Raw genomic sequence first — 15,424 nt, 5'->3', positions numbered from 1 at the left:
TGTTCGGTTTTCCGCAATTTTCTCCATCCCTCTGTGTAAATAACCCAATATTGGTTCGCAGTCAATAACATCTTCACCATCGAGAGTAAGAATAAGTCGAAGAACACCATGCATTGATGGGTGGTGAGGACCCATATTGACTATCATGAGGTCTTTTCTTGTAGCTGGTGCAGTCATAAATTTTTTACCGATTCGTTCTTCCATGTAATTCTTCCATGAATTGCTGAATGTGAAAAGAGGTTCATCAAAATTGAAACGAAACAAATAAGTTAAAAACAAATGACTCCTCAAATTAAAAATTAATGAGTTTTTGTCTCTCGAATATCCAATTTCTCAATTAATTCTTTATAACGTACTTTATTTTTTTTTGACAAATAAGCTAGCAGCCGTTGACGTTTTCCCAAAATTTTACGCAAACCTTTCTGAGATAAATAGTCTTTTTTGTGCAATTTTAAATGGGAAGTAAGTCTCTGTATCTTATTGGTGAAATTGAATATTTGAAATTCAACGGACCCTCTGTTTTCTTTGGTTTCTTCTTGAGAAATAACCGAAATGAATAAGTTTTTTACCATAAAAAAAGAATTGATCCCCTTCCCTGATATATATTTTAACGAATTTTATTGATCAATAAAAAGAATGCCAATAATTTGAATGATTGATATAGAATAAATTGCTTTCTGAACTCCTCAGTTTATCCATTCCAATGAATTCAAAATCCTATTTTGAATTCAGATAAGAATCTCGTACATTTTTGTATTCACAAAAGTGAATCAATTAGACCTAAAATGAAATGAATATCTTTGGATTCATTGATAATTTATAGGTCTAATGGATACGCTGTATCCTCTATTCAGTGAGATTCGAATGAGGTATAAGATAAGGCATGTGTGCATTTGTTTTCTATCATATACCCTGCTACAGGGTATATAGTAATACTATCAACGAATTTTCAATGGTAGATACATGTGGATCCTTAAGATACTGAAACGACTGCCGTTATTAGTATCAAACCAATAACGATTCATACAAGCTAAATCTTCCAATCGATAATTGGGCCAAAGAAAAAACTTGAATTGAATTAATTCATTTTTCTCCTTATCACGAAGGTTCCTTTCTTCCCAAAAGTGACTACAGTTTTTTACCCCGTTTTCGTTGAAAAATACGGAATTGGTATCCACATCATTCCAATTGTTTGAATTGAAACAAATTAGAATTCTCAATTCTCTACGACGTCTAGACGATAAAATATTTTCAAGAACAAGCGCATCAAAATGATTGTTCTCTCTAGCTCGAATTATTCTTTGTTTTCGGTATTGTTGATTAGTTTTGTTTTTACTCTTATGAACCAACGAAATACCTATGGTTTGATACATAAGAAATTGCCCATTGTTTTTTACAGACAGTCCAAGGCGGTCCATAGCCACTCCCATGTTTTTGAAAAATTTTAGAATACTCAAATTGCTCTTCGAATTCCACATTACATTCAATTGTAATTTTCTCCTTTCAATGCATGATAGAGTCATGGTTTCTAGATTTATCGAGCTCTTCGGGAGAGCTAATATCCGGACATTTTTGCGAATGTTTTGACCGATATTCCTTTGATCCCATCTCAATTGCAAAAGGAAATACTTTTTCATGAATAACTCTCTTAGCTCTCTTGTACTTAGACTTTTCTTTTCACTATCGGTTTCACTTTTCTTTTCACTATCGGTTTCACTTTTCTTTTCACTATCGGTTTCACTTTTCTTTTCACTATCGGTTTCACTTTTCTTTTCACTATCGGTTTCACTTTTCTTTTCACTATCGTTTCATTCTGTTTCACTTTTCTTTTCACTATTGGTTTTACTTTTCTTTGTACCTTTTTTCATGTCTGATTTCGCGGAATCTTCTTCTTCAAGATTTTGGTTTTCAGCGATGTTTTTCTTTTTATTATCGGTTTCACTTAGATTCGAATTTAAAAGAAGTAATTTGCTTGGTATAATCCACGGTTTCGTTTTATATACATTAAAAAGCCGCACAAATTCTGGGAAGAACCAAAGTTCCAGATTCGAGATGGGACGATTTAGTATTTGTTCATTCATTCCCATCCAATCAAAAAAAGAATTTGGAGAATTAGGTTGATTGATTTCTGGATTTTGATTAATCGGAATATAAAAAGGGTCTTTTTCTTGTTTATCAATTGGATCAATTAATTGATCGTTATTAGTCCCAATTGGAGTCTTTTGATTACTGCTGGGATTGATCTCTTCTTCGGGATTGATCTCTTCTTCGGGATTGATCTCTTCCTCTTCTTCTTTATCAATTGCATAAAATATTTCATCCTTATTAGTCCCAATTGGAGTCTTTTGATTACTGCTGGGATTGATCTCTTCCTCTTCTTCTTTATCAATTGGATCAATTAATTGAAAATTATTAGTCCCAATTCGAGTCTTTTGATTACTGCTGGGATTTACCGCGACCCAGGATTCAATAGCCACTTTTTTTCTAAGATCAAAATAGATATTTTCCCAATTAAAATATTTTCTATTAAGATTTTTTTCTATATATGGAATATATACCCTTTCTATTCTTCCTATAAAAATATTGATAGGGATACTTCCTGTTATCGCAAACAAGGAGTTTTGCGACATGTTGTAATTATCAGAAACCGCTTGCCTTTTAGTTACTTGAGGGATTGATCTATAAAAAACCGAGTCACCTTTATTTTCATTATTAATGGATTTATATGATAAAAGATCATATCTATAGCATTTTTGAAAATTATCTTTTTGATTTGATAATGAGTTAGGACCCTTTTTTTTCTTGTAATGACTTAATTGGTATTTTCCACATGAATTCCATTTTTTTAAATCTTTTTTTTGAGACCTACAATATCGATTCACCCTATTTCGCCATTTTTGTTTTTGTGACATTAAGCTAGACCAGATAATCTGAGATAAATCGTATTGATAATTCCCTCTTAACCAATTTTTCCATTGACTCGTTATAGACCGCTGAAGTTTCTTATGTATTACTTCAGACTGAAATATTCCTTGTGTTCGAAAGGAGTCTTTCATTTATTTTAAGGAAGAAAGATGTTCCATGATGTTGAAGAACGGATCTTCAACTCGTTCTAAAAAAATGGGATTCTGTGTAATAAGTTTTTGATATTCAGCAACCCCTGTTAAAAAATAATTGCAAAAATCCAAACATTTATCTATCCAGCCATGGGGTAGATCAGCAGCTACTCCCCCGATACGAAAAAAATTATGCATCATTCGCATACCGGTGGCAGCTTCGAATAGGTCATATATCAACTCTCTTTCTCGAAAAATATAGAAGAAAGGAGTCTGCGCCCCAATATCCGCCATAAATGGACCGAGCCATAACAAATGGGAAGCTATACGACTTAACTCCAACATAATGACTCTGATATAGCTAGCTCTTTTAGGTACTTGAATATTGCTCAATCGTTCAGGTCCATTTACGGTTATTGCTTCTGTAAACATAGTAGCTAAATAATCCCAACGTGTGACATAGGGCAAATATTGTATAATTGTTCGGTTTTCCGCAATTTTCTCCATCCCTCTGTGTAAATAACCCAATATTGGTTCGCAGTCAATAACATCTTCACCATCGAGAGTAAGAATAAGTCGAAGAACACCATGCATTGATGGGTGGTGAGGACCCATATTGACTATCATGAGGTCTTTTCTTGTAGCTGGTGCAGTCATAAATTTTTTACCGATTCGTTCTTCCATGTAATTCTTCCATGAATTGCTGAATGTGAAAAGAGGTTCATCAAAATTGAAACGAAACAAATAAGTTAAAAACAAATGACTCCTCAAATTAAAAATTAATGAGTTTTTGTCTCTCGAATATCCAATTTCTCAATTAATTCTTTATAACGTACTTTATTTTTTTTTGACAAATAAGCTAGCAGCCGTTGACGTTTTCCCAAAATTTTACGCAAACCTTTCTGAGATAAATAGTCTTTTTTGTGCAATTTTAAATGGGAAGTAAGTCTCTGTATCTTATTGGTGAAATTGAATATTTGAAATTCAACGGACCCTCTGTTTTCTTTGGTTTCTTCTTGAGAAATAACCGAAATGAATAAGTTTTTTACCATAAAAAAAGAATTGATCCCCTTCCCTGATATATATTTTAACGAATTTTATTGATCAATAAAAAGAATGCCAATAATTTGAATGATTGATATAGAATAAATTGCTTTCTGAACTCCTCAGTTTATCCATTCCAATGAATTCAAAATCCTATTTTGAATTCAGATAAGAATCTCGTACATTTTTGTATTCACAAAAGTGAATCAATTAGACCTAAAATGAAATGAATATCTTTGGATTCATTGATAATTTATAGGTCTAATGGATACGCTGTATCCTCTATTCAGTGAGATTCGAATGAGGTATAAGATAAGGCATGTGTGCATTTGTTTTCTATCATATACCCTGCTACAGGGTATATAGTAATACTATCAACGAATTTTCAATGGTAGATACATGTGGATCCTTAAGATACTGAAACGACTGCCGTTATTAGTATCAAACCAATAACGATTCATACAAGCTAAATCTTCCAATCGATAATTGGGCCAAAGAAAAAACTTGAATTGAATTAATTCATTTTTCTCCTTATCACGAAGGTTCCTTTCTTCCCAAAAGTGACTACAGTTTTTTACCCCGTTTTCGTTGAAAAATACGGAATTGGTATCCACATCATTCCAATTGTTTGAATTGAAACAAATTAGAATTCTCAATTCTCTACGACGTCTAGACGATAAAATATTTTCAAGAACAAGCGCATCAAAATGATTGTTCTCTCTAGCTCGAATTATTCTTTGTTTTCGGTATTGTTGATTAGTTTTGTTTTTACTCTTATGAACCAACGAAATACCTATGGTTTGATACATAAGAAATTGCCCATTGTTTTTTACAGACAGTCCAAGGCGGTCCATAGCCACTCCCATGTTTTTGAAAAATTTTAGAATACTCAAATTGCTCTTCGAATTCCACATTACATTCAATTGTAATTTTCTCCTTTCAATGCATGATAGAGTCATGGTTTCTAGATTTATCGAGCTCTTCGGGAGAGCTAATATCCGGACATTTTTGCGAATGTTTTGACCGATATTCCTTTGATCCCATCTCAATTGCAAAAGGAAATACTTTTTCATGAATAACTCTCTTAGCTCTCTTGTACTTAGACTTTTTCTTTTCACTATCGGTTTCACTTTTCTTTTCACTATCGGTTTCACTTTTCTTTTCACTATCGGTTTCACTTTTTCACTTTTCTTTTCACTATCGGTTTCACTTTTCTTTTCACTATTGGTTTTACTTTTCTTTGTACCTTTTTTCATGTCTGATTTCGCGGAATCTTCTTCTTCAAGATTTTGGTTTTCAGCGATGTTTTTCTTTTTATTATCGGTTTCACTTAGATTCGAATTTAAAAGAAGTAATTTGCTTGGTATAATCCACGGTTTCGTTTTATATACATTAAAAAGCCGCACAAATTCTGGGAAGAACCAAAGTTCCAGATTCGAGATGGGACGATTTAGTATTTGTTCATTCATTCCCATCCAATCAAAAAAAGAATTTGGAGAATTAGGTTGATTGATTTCTGGATTTTGATTAATCGGAATATAAAAAGGGTCTTTTTCTTGTTTATCAATTGGATCAATTAATTGATCGTTATTAGTCCCAATTGGAGTCTTTTGATTACTGCTGGGATTGATCTCTTCTTCGGGATTGATCTCTTCTTCGGGATTGATCTCTTCCTCTTCTTCTTTATCAATTGCATAAAATATTTCATCCTTATTAGTCCCAATTGGAGTCTTTTGATTACTGCTGGGATTGATCTCTTCCTCTTCTTCTTTATCAATTGGATCAATTAATTGAAAATTATTAGTCCCAATTCGAGTCTTTTGATTACTGCTGGGATTTACCGCGACCCAGGATTCAATAGCCACTTTTTTTCTAAGATCAAAATAGATATTTTCCCAATTAAAATATTTTCTATTAAGATTTTTTTCTATATATGGAATATATACCCTTTCTATTCTTCCTATAAAAATATTGATAGGGATACTTCCTGTTATCGCAAACAAGGAGTTTTGCGACATGTTGTAATTATCAGAAACCGCTTGCCTTTTAGTTACTTGAGGGATTGATCTATAAAAAACCGAGTCACCTTTATTTTCATTATTAATGGATTTATATGATAAAAGATCATATCTATAGCATTTTTGAAAATTATCTTTTTGATTTGATAATGAGTTAGGACCCTTTTTTTTCTTGTAATGACTTAATTGGTATTTTCCACATGAATTCCATTTTTTTAAATCTTTTTTTTGAGACCTACAATATCGATTCACCCTATTTCGCCATTTTTGTTTTTGTGACATTAAGCTAGACCAGATAATCTGAGATAAATCGTATTGATAATTCCCTCTTAACCAATTTTTCCATTGACTCGTTATAGACCGCTGAAGTTTCTTATGTATTACTTCAGACTGAAATATTCCTTGTGTTCGAAAGGAGTCTTTCATTTGAGTTTTAAGGAAGAAAGATGTTCCATGATGTTGAAGAAGCAAATATTGTATAATTGTTCGGTTTTCCGCAATTTTCTCCATCCCTCTGTGTAAATAACCCAATATTGGTTCGCAGTCAATAACATCTTCACCATCGAGAGTAAGAATAAGTCGAAGAACACCATGCATTGATGGGTGGTGAGGACCCATATTGACTATCATGAGGTCTTTTCTTGTAGCTGGTGCAGTCATAAATTTTTTACCGATTCGTTCTTCCATGTAATTCTTCCATGAATTGCTGAATGTGAAAAGAGGTTCATCAAAATTGAAACGAAACAAATAAGTTAAAAACAAATGACTCCTCAAATTAAAAATTAATGAGTTTTTGTCTCTCGAATATCCAATTTCTCAATTAATTCTTTATAACGTACTTTATTTTTTTTTGACAAATAAGCTAGCAGCCGTTGACGTTTTCCCAAAATTTTACGCAAACCTTTCTGAGATAAATAGTCTTTTTTGTGCAATTTTAAATGGGAAGTAAGTCTCTGTATCTTATTGGTGAAATTGAATATTTGAAATTCAACGGACCCTCTGTTTTCTTTGGTTTCTTCTTGAGAAATAACCGACTTCAACTCGTTCTAAAAAAATGGGATTCTGTGTAATAAGTTTTTGATATTCAGCAACCCCTGTTAAAAAATAATTGCAAAAATCCAAACATTTATCTATCCAGCCATGGGGTAGATCAGCAGCTACTCCCCCGATACGAAAAAAATTATGCATCATTCGCATACCGGTGGCAGCTTCGAATAGGTCATATATCAACTCTCTTTCTCGAAAAATATAGAAGAAAGGAGTCTGCGCCCCAATATCCGCCATAAATGGACCGAGCCATAACAAATGGGAAGCTATACGACTTAACTCCAACATAATGACTCTGATATAGCTAGCTCTTTTAGGTACTTGAATATTGCTCAATCGTTCAGGTCCATTTACGGTTATTGCTTCTGTAAACATAGTAGCTAAATAATCCCAACGTGTGACATAGGTGGGACCATTCCTCCTTGATAAATTGTCACTTAGCAATTTTGAATCATGTGTTGAACCCTCCCACCTGCTAAGAACATATAGGAATTCTAAATCAATGTTACAAATAGCCAATACATTTTGTGAAATGATTTCGTTATGATAATTGTTACATCACGCCCAGTTACCATTGTTGAAATATGTGTGCCATCAATAGCTCCAACGCAATCCTAAAGTAAATAATTCAACACATAAATATAATACCATATTCACATGTATAAGAATATCTATGCTACTCATAAAAGACAAAACAATAGTTAATCAAATAGAGTGATTTATTGCTTACTTTAAAGTAAGGGTAAAACCTTGTACTTTCTTTTATTCGTGTAGGCACTGTGAAACTAGGTTTAACCATCATCTCATGTGCTATTGTGTTAAGAGCCTTTAAAACTTTGTTAAATTTCATACTTGTAGAAAAGTGTGACCGATAAAATGTTTCACAAGTATGACAATATCTAGAGTTCTGGCCAACCGTTAGTAAAAGTGTTGCAACCATTTCTTCAGCAGTGATGTATCTTGTATCCTTTAGAAGTGTTTTCTCTCTTGTAATATGGCATAATTTTAAAAAAACATTTGGATACATTTTGTATACCTACCGAAAGTTATCAAAATCTTTAGTCAATATGCTTTGCATGTAATTGTATCCACGTGAAGTAATTGGTCGTTGAACTAGTAGATGTTAAATTCGTTCACCATTATTATCAATAATAACCTATTTCATTACGTGCATAATCATAGCAATTGTTTCTGATAAATGTTGGACGATTTCATAAAACTATACTTCTTCAAATTCTTCATCTACCTGTTTTTCCTCCACATCAAATCAACCGTCTCAACGTTATCATTGCTATCAATACTAGAGTTGAACATTATATATCAATCACCTAAATGGTATTAAATAGTACCTACAAATAAAACTATTTATATTTTGTGGTAAACAAAACTATTTATATGAAACAATAAAAAATATTTAAAAAAGAAAGTAAATAAAAGAAGAGAAAAGAAAAGAATTTCTAGTAAAAAGAAATAGTAATACTAACAATAATACTATCAACTTCTTGTAAAAAATACTTAACAGATATCGTTAATGTATAGAACAATTTTTTTTGGGTGTAGCCCAGAGTTTCCACCATCGGACGTGCCTCTATTGGGTGGGACAGCTGGCCTGGAGATTTAAGGATGTTCAATTCCCAAAGCCAATGATTGAACCCTTGACCATTTGTTAAGGATGGATGAGCCCCTTCCACTCAACCACACCCTCCAGGTTATAGAACAAAATTTATGAAACTAATAATACTACTAATGATAATAATAATACTATGTACTCTTATTTTGACAATTTGAACATTATCCAATTATAGTGATCTTGGGGTGACATATTTAGAAACGTATCCTTCTTTGATTCCGTGTTCAACCATTCCAAAACCTTGAAACAAGTATCACTATCCAAGTTCGAGAGTTCCTTAATAGCATCCCAACAATCATTTTCTTTTTTCCTTTTCTGCACCAAACAATGGATATCAACCGCAATTGAATCAAGAGTATTAGATAATATATCTAACACATTAGATCAAATTGTTTCCTCAGTTGAACTACTATTTTCTTTCATATTCAGTTCTATTTCTTTTTTTCTTATAATACTTTTTTGAACTTCTTCCACATTTATCTCTTGAGTTTCTAATGAAGTATATTGTGATAATCGTGGATCTTAAGAATCTACTTGTATATCATTTTGTGTAAATCCCTCGTTAACAATATCAAATCGTAGTTGATAAATTCTATACTGATTATCTTCTTCAACACCATAGATTCTTCCATCAGTTTTATCACTAAATCCGATAGAGTTTTTTCCTACGGCAGTAGTACTTCTAAATACAAATGCTAAATCTTCATAGTCAGCAACAGTATCTGTCGATAGGTTTTTATGAGTAGGACGAGACTAGAAAAGAAAAAGAAAATAGTTAATGAATTATTTAAAATATAAAATTTAAGCAACATCTATGTTAAATAATCTTGACGTTACACCTGATCGCTAGTTATAAACACTAGTACAAAAAAACACATACGTTACACCTGTAAAAGTGTTTTCGCTACACCTCTACAGGTGTAGCGGATGGTACTGACGCTGAAAGTATATGCTTTCCGTGACACCCGTTATGAGTGTAGCGGAAAGCATATGAATTATTTTTATTTTTTTTAATAACCACTTTCCGCGGCACCCGCGTTGGAACGGGTGCCGCGAAATTTTTTTTTTTTCTTTCTTTTTAAAGATGGCTTTCCGCGACACCCACCTTAGATATCAAGTGCTCACCACATTAGAATAATAAAATACGTGAACACCTAGTCGTCGTCTAATCAACAGTATTACAATAAACATGTTGAATAGGTTAGATGAGGGCTTAATTACACTCTTTTTCCGATTTAAGGGGCATCAATGACGGTTTGTGTGTGTGTGTGTGTGTGTTAAAGGCTTAATTGCACTATGTAGTTGATTTTAGGATGCTTATTTGACACTTTTTAAATTTTAAGGGATAAGGGTTAAATAAGCCATTCAACTATATTGAAATGTGCAATTACGCCTTTGAACTTTAAAATGCTCCAATTAGATCGTTGAACTAAAAAACATTAAGCAATTAACCCTCTTTTACTTGTTTTTACCAGTTATTTACAAGTTAATGCCATATTACAATTTAATATTATTATTTATATTTTTACTTTTTATTTATTTATTTAAAATATTTTAACTATCGCCACTACGTCAGCCAGTCTTTGTGTTTGTCAGTGCCACTACTTTCTTTTAAATTTGGAAGAAGGCCAGCGCAACCTTCTTCCAGATATGGAAGAATATCACAACACCTTCCAAGAAGAGGGTTGCGATGGCCTTCTTCTAGTCATGGAAGAAGACCATCATTGACTTTTTCCAAATCTAGGAGAAGGCAACATCGACCTTCTTTTAAACCTAGAAGAAAGTCACGCTAGCCTTCTTCAAGATTTAGAAGAAGGCAGCAGCGACCTTCTTCCAGATCTAGAAGGAGGTCACAACACCTTCTTCTCGGAAGAAGGTCGCAACGCTTTCTTCCCAGAAGGAGGCCGTGATGCCATACTATAGGAAGAAGGCAATGAAACATGTGCAATGACGACGATGGTACGCGACGATGGTAAGCGGAGGTAGTGACAGTGTGACAACAATCAATGACGAACAACCAACAAATATAATCAAAGATTTTTAAAATCTATTTTTGTTATTACTAATTAACAAGTCAATTTTATTATATTATCATTTTTAAAAAAATGTAAATGCCACATCAGCCCTACTAAATCACCTTGGAAAAAATCCAATCATCAATTATTTATCAGTTACCTGAAGGTTACAACAAAATAGTGTAATTACACTTTTTTTTGTAAGTTTGAAGTTGTAATTGAAACTTCTTTAAATTGAAGAGTCTAATTGCACAAATCTATATCGTTAGAGAACTTATTTGACCCTTATTCTAATTTTTAATGATACTTTGTTTGATCATGTATGAAGTTCTTTGTAATTACTACATATGAGAACACATCAGATTTTCTTATTTATGACATGCTAATAGGCAAAACCTTTATTTTGTTGGCCATAAGACTATGAAAAGTGCTATTGGTTTTGCCAAACGGTGTCTTTCTTGACTTGGAGACTACAAAAGTGCTGTGTGGTATTAGCCAAATGGTTCCTTTTACTTGACTGGAGACCTCGAGAAAGTGCTGGTTTCCTAGCCAAATAGTTTCTTTTCTTCGCTGATTAAGCGGCTTAAGCCAAATGGTTTCCTACGTACCCCACTGCCTGCCGTGGCCATTTTCAAATGACTACAGTTTCGTGCAAACTGCAACGGGTGCGTATTCACTACCTCTACGGTAGGGAATAGGGATGGATCTACAGCCAGTAAATGTCCCAACAAACATGCCAATTTGACAAATCGAAATGTGCTCAAATGATAAATTTCATTTGAAGGTCTCAGGGCATTGAGAAAAAGTAACTAATTCAGGCATGGTAAGTGCCTATTTGAAAGAAGATTCCACGGAGAGTAGCAGAAATTACATGAAATAACCAAAAAGTGCATACCCGCAAGTTTGTTCACAACAATTTAGAGGAGAATAAAACGGAAACTTAGAGCCAACCTGATCTGGCCAGTAAAACCAAGATATACATAAATGTTCAAAAAGATGATGGCACTCACTTTACCTTCTATGCCTGCCACAGAAATAAAATAAATAAAAGAGGGAGACAATTAGAAAACCATAACCAATCATATGATATGATACCAATTACTGAATATAGGCATGATTTTGTTCCCTGGCCTCTCTGTGAGAATGCATACACTGGTTAGGATAGAGGAAATTTACCTTGTTTGCAATGTTGTTTGAGAGCCAGTCCAGTCCCTCATAAAGCCCTTCTCCAGATGTGGCACAAGTACTCTGGATATACCTATAAGAAATGCATAAGACAATTGGTCCAAAGTTTAGTTAGAATATAGTGGCATAATATAATTTGTAGGGAATTTTACAATACAAATGAAGTATAAATGCATAATGCCTTAATTTTTGTTACTATAACATTTAAGTTTAGATACTATATGCTCTTTAATTTGGTAGTACATACTACTAGGCTAAGTACTATAAAGTTCTTTCTCATATTATCATTTAGAATTATGCTATAATTTTAAGATAGAAGAACACATTTAGTACCAAAACTAAAATGTCATTACTACATAACAAAAACACATTTAGTACCAAAACTAAAATGTCATTACTACATAACGATTTAGGTACTATATTCCGAATGAAACATAGGGTGTGTTTGGTTCGCACATGGGAATCATAATCAGAATGGGAATCAAATACTTGATAATGGTAATGGGTTTTGGTGAAAGTATTTTGCCCGTTTGGTAGTAGGGTGGAATAGGAATGATTACCAATATTGATGTTTGGTTATGTATGACCCTATAACGGGAATAAAGGTTTTAAAAATACAAAAATAAAAAATCAAGGCAATTGGTCTTAACATAATGACATCCAAAGCACCAATATGAACCAAAAATCAAAACAAAAATCTTAGGGATGTAGTGAGGAAGCGACGGATTGGGAAGTGACAGATGAGGAGGGATAAGATGGAACGATACCCGTTTTTAATTAAGGAATAGGTTTTTAATTGAGGGGGTAATCAAATCTCATAATTGTGTTTTAAAAAGTTGTCAACCAAACAATAACTATGATTTTGATTCCCTTTCCTGGTGTGTAAATCCATGAACCAAACACACCCATAAAATTTCTCTAACATGAGATGATGCCTAAGTGCATCCAAACAGATAGATAATCAAGCAAGCCAGAGTACAAGGCCACAGAATATACCAGTGACGTTGACGGAGTGAGTGAAGACCAAGCTTATCAGTAATCTCAGCAGCATTCATAGCATTAGGAAGATCTTGCTTGTTTGCAAACACAAGCAACACAGCATCCCTCAATTCATCCTGTACAAATAATGCTCAAATTCAGTATTGAAATCAAAATCAATATGACATTGCACATGTACAGAAATACCTCATTCAGCATACGGTGAAGCTCATCCCTAGCCTCAACAACACGATCTCGATCATTACTGTCAACAACAAAGATAAGCCCCTGTGTATTCTGGAAATAGTGTCTCCATAGTGGACGAATCTGGATTCAAAAAATATTGATAAGCAATAGCATTTTCTTAAAGGAAAATTCTGCTGTATTAGGTTGTGAGACACCACAGGTCAAACCCCAGAAAGTCAGATCACTTAGAGAGCAAAAATACCATAATATAGGCCCTTTCTAATTAGTCATACCATATTATATAAGCCATGACAACAGTATACTACAAACCCAAGCAGAAATTAACTTGCTGGAGCCTAAAGGTCAAGATATGAATAGCAGGCAGAAATTCAAGCATTTTACATAATAAGCTCAATCTAATATTAAGGAACTCAGAAATTTTAGGATCTAGTTGGTAGAGAACTATAAAAAAGAAGTAAAAGTCATCACATCAAATTAGTAATATACTAATGTAGTGTCAATTACCTTGTCCTGGCCACCAACATCCCACACTGTAAAGCTTATGTTTTTGTACTCCACAGTCTCCACATTAAATCCTGATAAAGGAAAGGATATAAACATAGCTACCATAAAACCGAAACTAAAACCAGGGGTACCATTGACCACCTAAATTGGACTAAAGGACAAAAGACCAACCATATGAAAACTTGATGAAACTTACCAATAGTAGGAATGGTAGTAACAATCTCTCCCAGCTTAAGTTTATACAATATAGTGGTCTTACCAGCTGCATCTAGACCCACCATAAGGATACGCATCTCCTTCTTGGCAAAGAGCCGGCTGAAAAGCTTTGTAAAGGACAACCCCATATTCTAAATGTCTGCTGCATAAAAAGTAGTTAGGCTTGCAGATCAATAATGAAGAGTAAGGTTGCATGGATGCAAGTGATTTATTCTGAATCATGCATAATTACTTCCACATTTCTATTACACTCATAGCTCTTTCGATTTCCTGGAACTTTCCATTCAATCTATATTCTATTGCAAAATTCTCTTCCCCGAAAACTCAACAAAAGGAGAAGCATGACCAGTACAATGCGCAGATCAATGACAAACACCGAATATTAAACAAATAAATGAAGTCTACAAAATATTACCAATTTCAGATATTGTACAAAGTAGCAAAAATATTGCATGTTAATCAGACAATAATCCCCAAAACAAAATGCAGATCCAGAAATTAGACATTAAAAAAATCATACGAATGACAGGATCAACTACACATATAGAGACAGACATCCGAGATACATAAGCAGGAATTGTATTTATCTTACACATCACAGACATGTATATACATGAAAATTCACGCATCTCTTTAGATCTAAACCTACATCTCGATTCGCAAATTGTTTAAAATCACAAATCAATCTTTAAAGCTAAATTATCTGTTTGCAAGCAGATCGTCTATACGAAAATGAACAAAGATAGAAAAATACCTTACGAAGTGACAGGGTGAAAAGCGAGAAGGGGAGAGAGAAGCAGATCTAGCAGAAGACAATCTGCCCTGTCCTTGATGACTCGCGGTTATGTGGTCTCGCAGTTAATTAAAAATTTTAAAATTAAAAAAATTCCCCATTTTTTTAGGGCTTGGCTGCAAAGTGAGAAATAATAAAGAAAAGAATTGTAATTTGAATGGGGAAATATTATTGATAATAAGTTGGAAATTTTGTTTTTTTTTATTTATTGGTTAGGGTAATGAAATTATTAAGAACTAGTATTTTCACCCGTGTGATGCACGGAATGAATTTGTTATAATATTTTAAAAATATTTAAATCGATATACAATTATATAAAGAGAAAAAGTGTCAAATTGGTCCCCTAAGTCAAACAGACAATACAATTGACAAACAAAAAGAAAGAAAGCAATTCAAGAACTCTTAAAAATCTACTTCAAAAATGTTAACACAATTCAAGAACCGTTTGTCATCCCCGGCAACAACGCCATTTTGACGATGCTATGGTATGTGGTGAGGGTGAATGTGATATGGAGTGTGATAAAACGAAGAGTCAAGACTCCCCGAGTGTCGTGTCTCTCAATGATGGCGAATGGGAACGAATTAGTGTGTTGGCATTTATGAAGTTGAAAAGGAAGAGTTACGGGAATGGCTAGGGGTAGGATTCATTTGTAAGAGAGGGGAAAGGTTGGTAACGGTTGTGATAAAAATAAATGGAAAGGCGGAGATTAGAGCTTTAGGCTTCTCTACGT

The 15,424-nt window shown here is 33.5% G+C and overlaps 1 protein-coding gene across 1 annotated transcript; it reads right to left on the bottom strand.

Moving 5' to 3' along the window:
- Positions 1 to 11,565: 11,565 nt before the first annotated feature.
- On the bottom strand, positions 11,566 to 14,771 carry LOC116007015 (ADP-ribosylation factor). The gene is made up of 7 exons (XM_031247577.1): positions 14,655 to 14,771; positions 13,881 to 14,039; positions 13,685 to 13,755; positions 13,181 to 13,300; positions 12,992 to 13,110; positions 11,987 to 12,068; positions 11,566 to 11,834 (listed from the first exon to the last, which is right to left on the bottom strand). Exons 2-7 carry the CDS (start codon positions 14,026 to 14,028, stop codon positions 11,829 to 11,831), a joined length of 546 nt encoding a protein of 181 aa, XP_031103437.1. The 5' UTR covers positions 14,029 to 14,039; positions 14,655 to 14,771; the 3' UTR covers positions 11,566 to 11,828.
- Positions 14,772 to 15,424: the final 653 nt, after the last annotated feature.

The sequence above is a fragment of the Ipomoea triloba genome, chromosome 15 (genome assembly GCF_003576645.1).
Source record: "Ipomoea triloba cultivar NCNSP0323 chromosome 15, ASM357664v1".
Classification (NCBI taxonomy): Eukaryota; Viridiplantae; Streptophyta; class Magnoliopsida; order Solanales; family Convolvulaceae; genus Ipomoea; species Ipomoea triloba.
The sequence above is the reverse complement of the archived record's forward strand: the minus strand, read 5'-3'. Positions and strand labels throughout refer to the sequence as shown.

Coding starts and splice junctions, on each gene's coding strand:
- LOC116007015 (XM_031247577.1), bottom strand. CDS start 14,028: ATGGGGTTGTCCTTTACAAAGCTTTTCAGCCGGCTCTTTGCCAAGAAG. Junction 13,756..13,880: donor TACTACCATTCCTACTATTG/GTAAGTTTCATC, acceptor TTCCTTTATCAG/GATTTAATGTGGAGACTGTG. Junction 13,111..13,180: donor TTCACCGTATGCTGAATGAG/GTATTTCTGTAC, acceptor TTATTTGTACAG/GATGAATTGAGGGATGCTGT.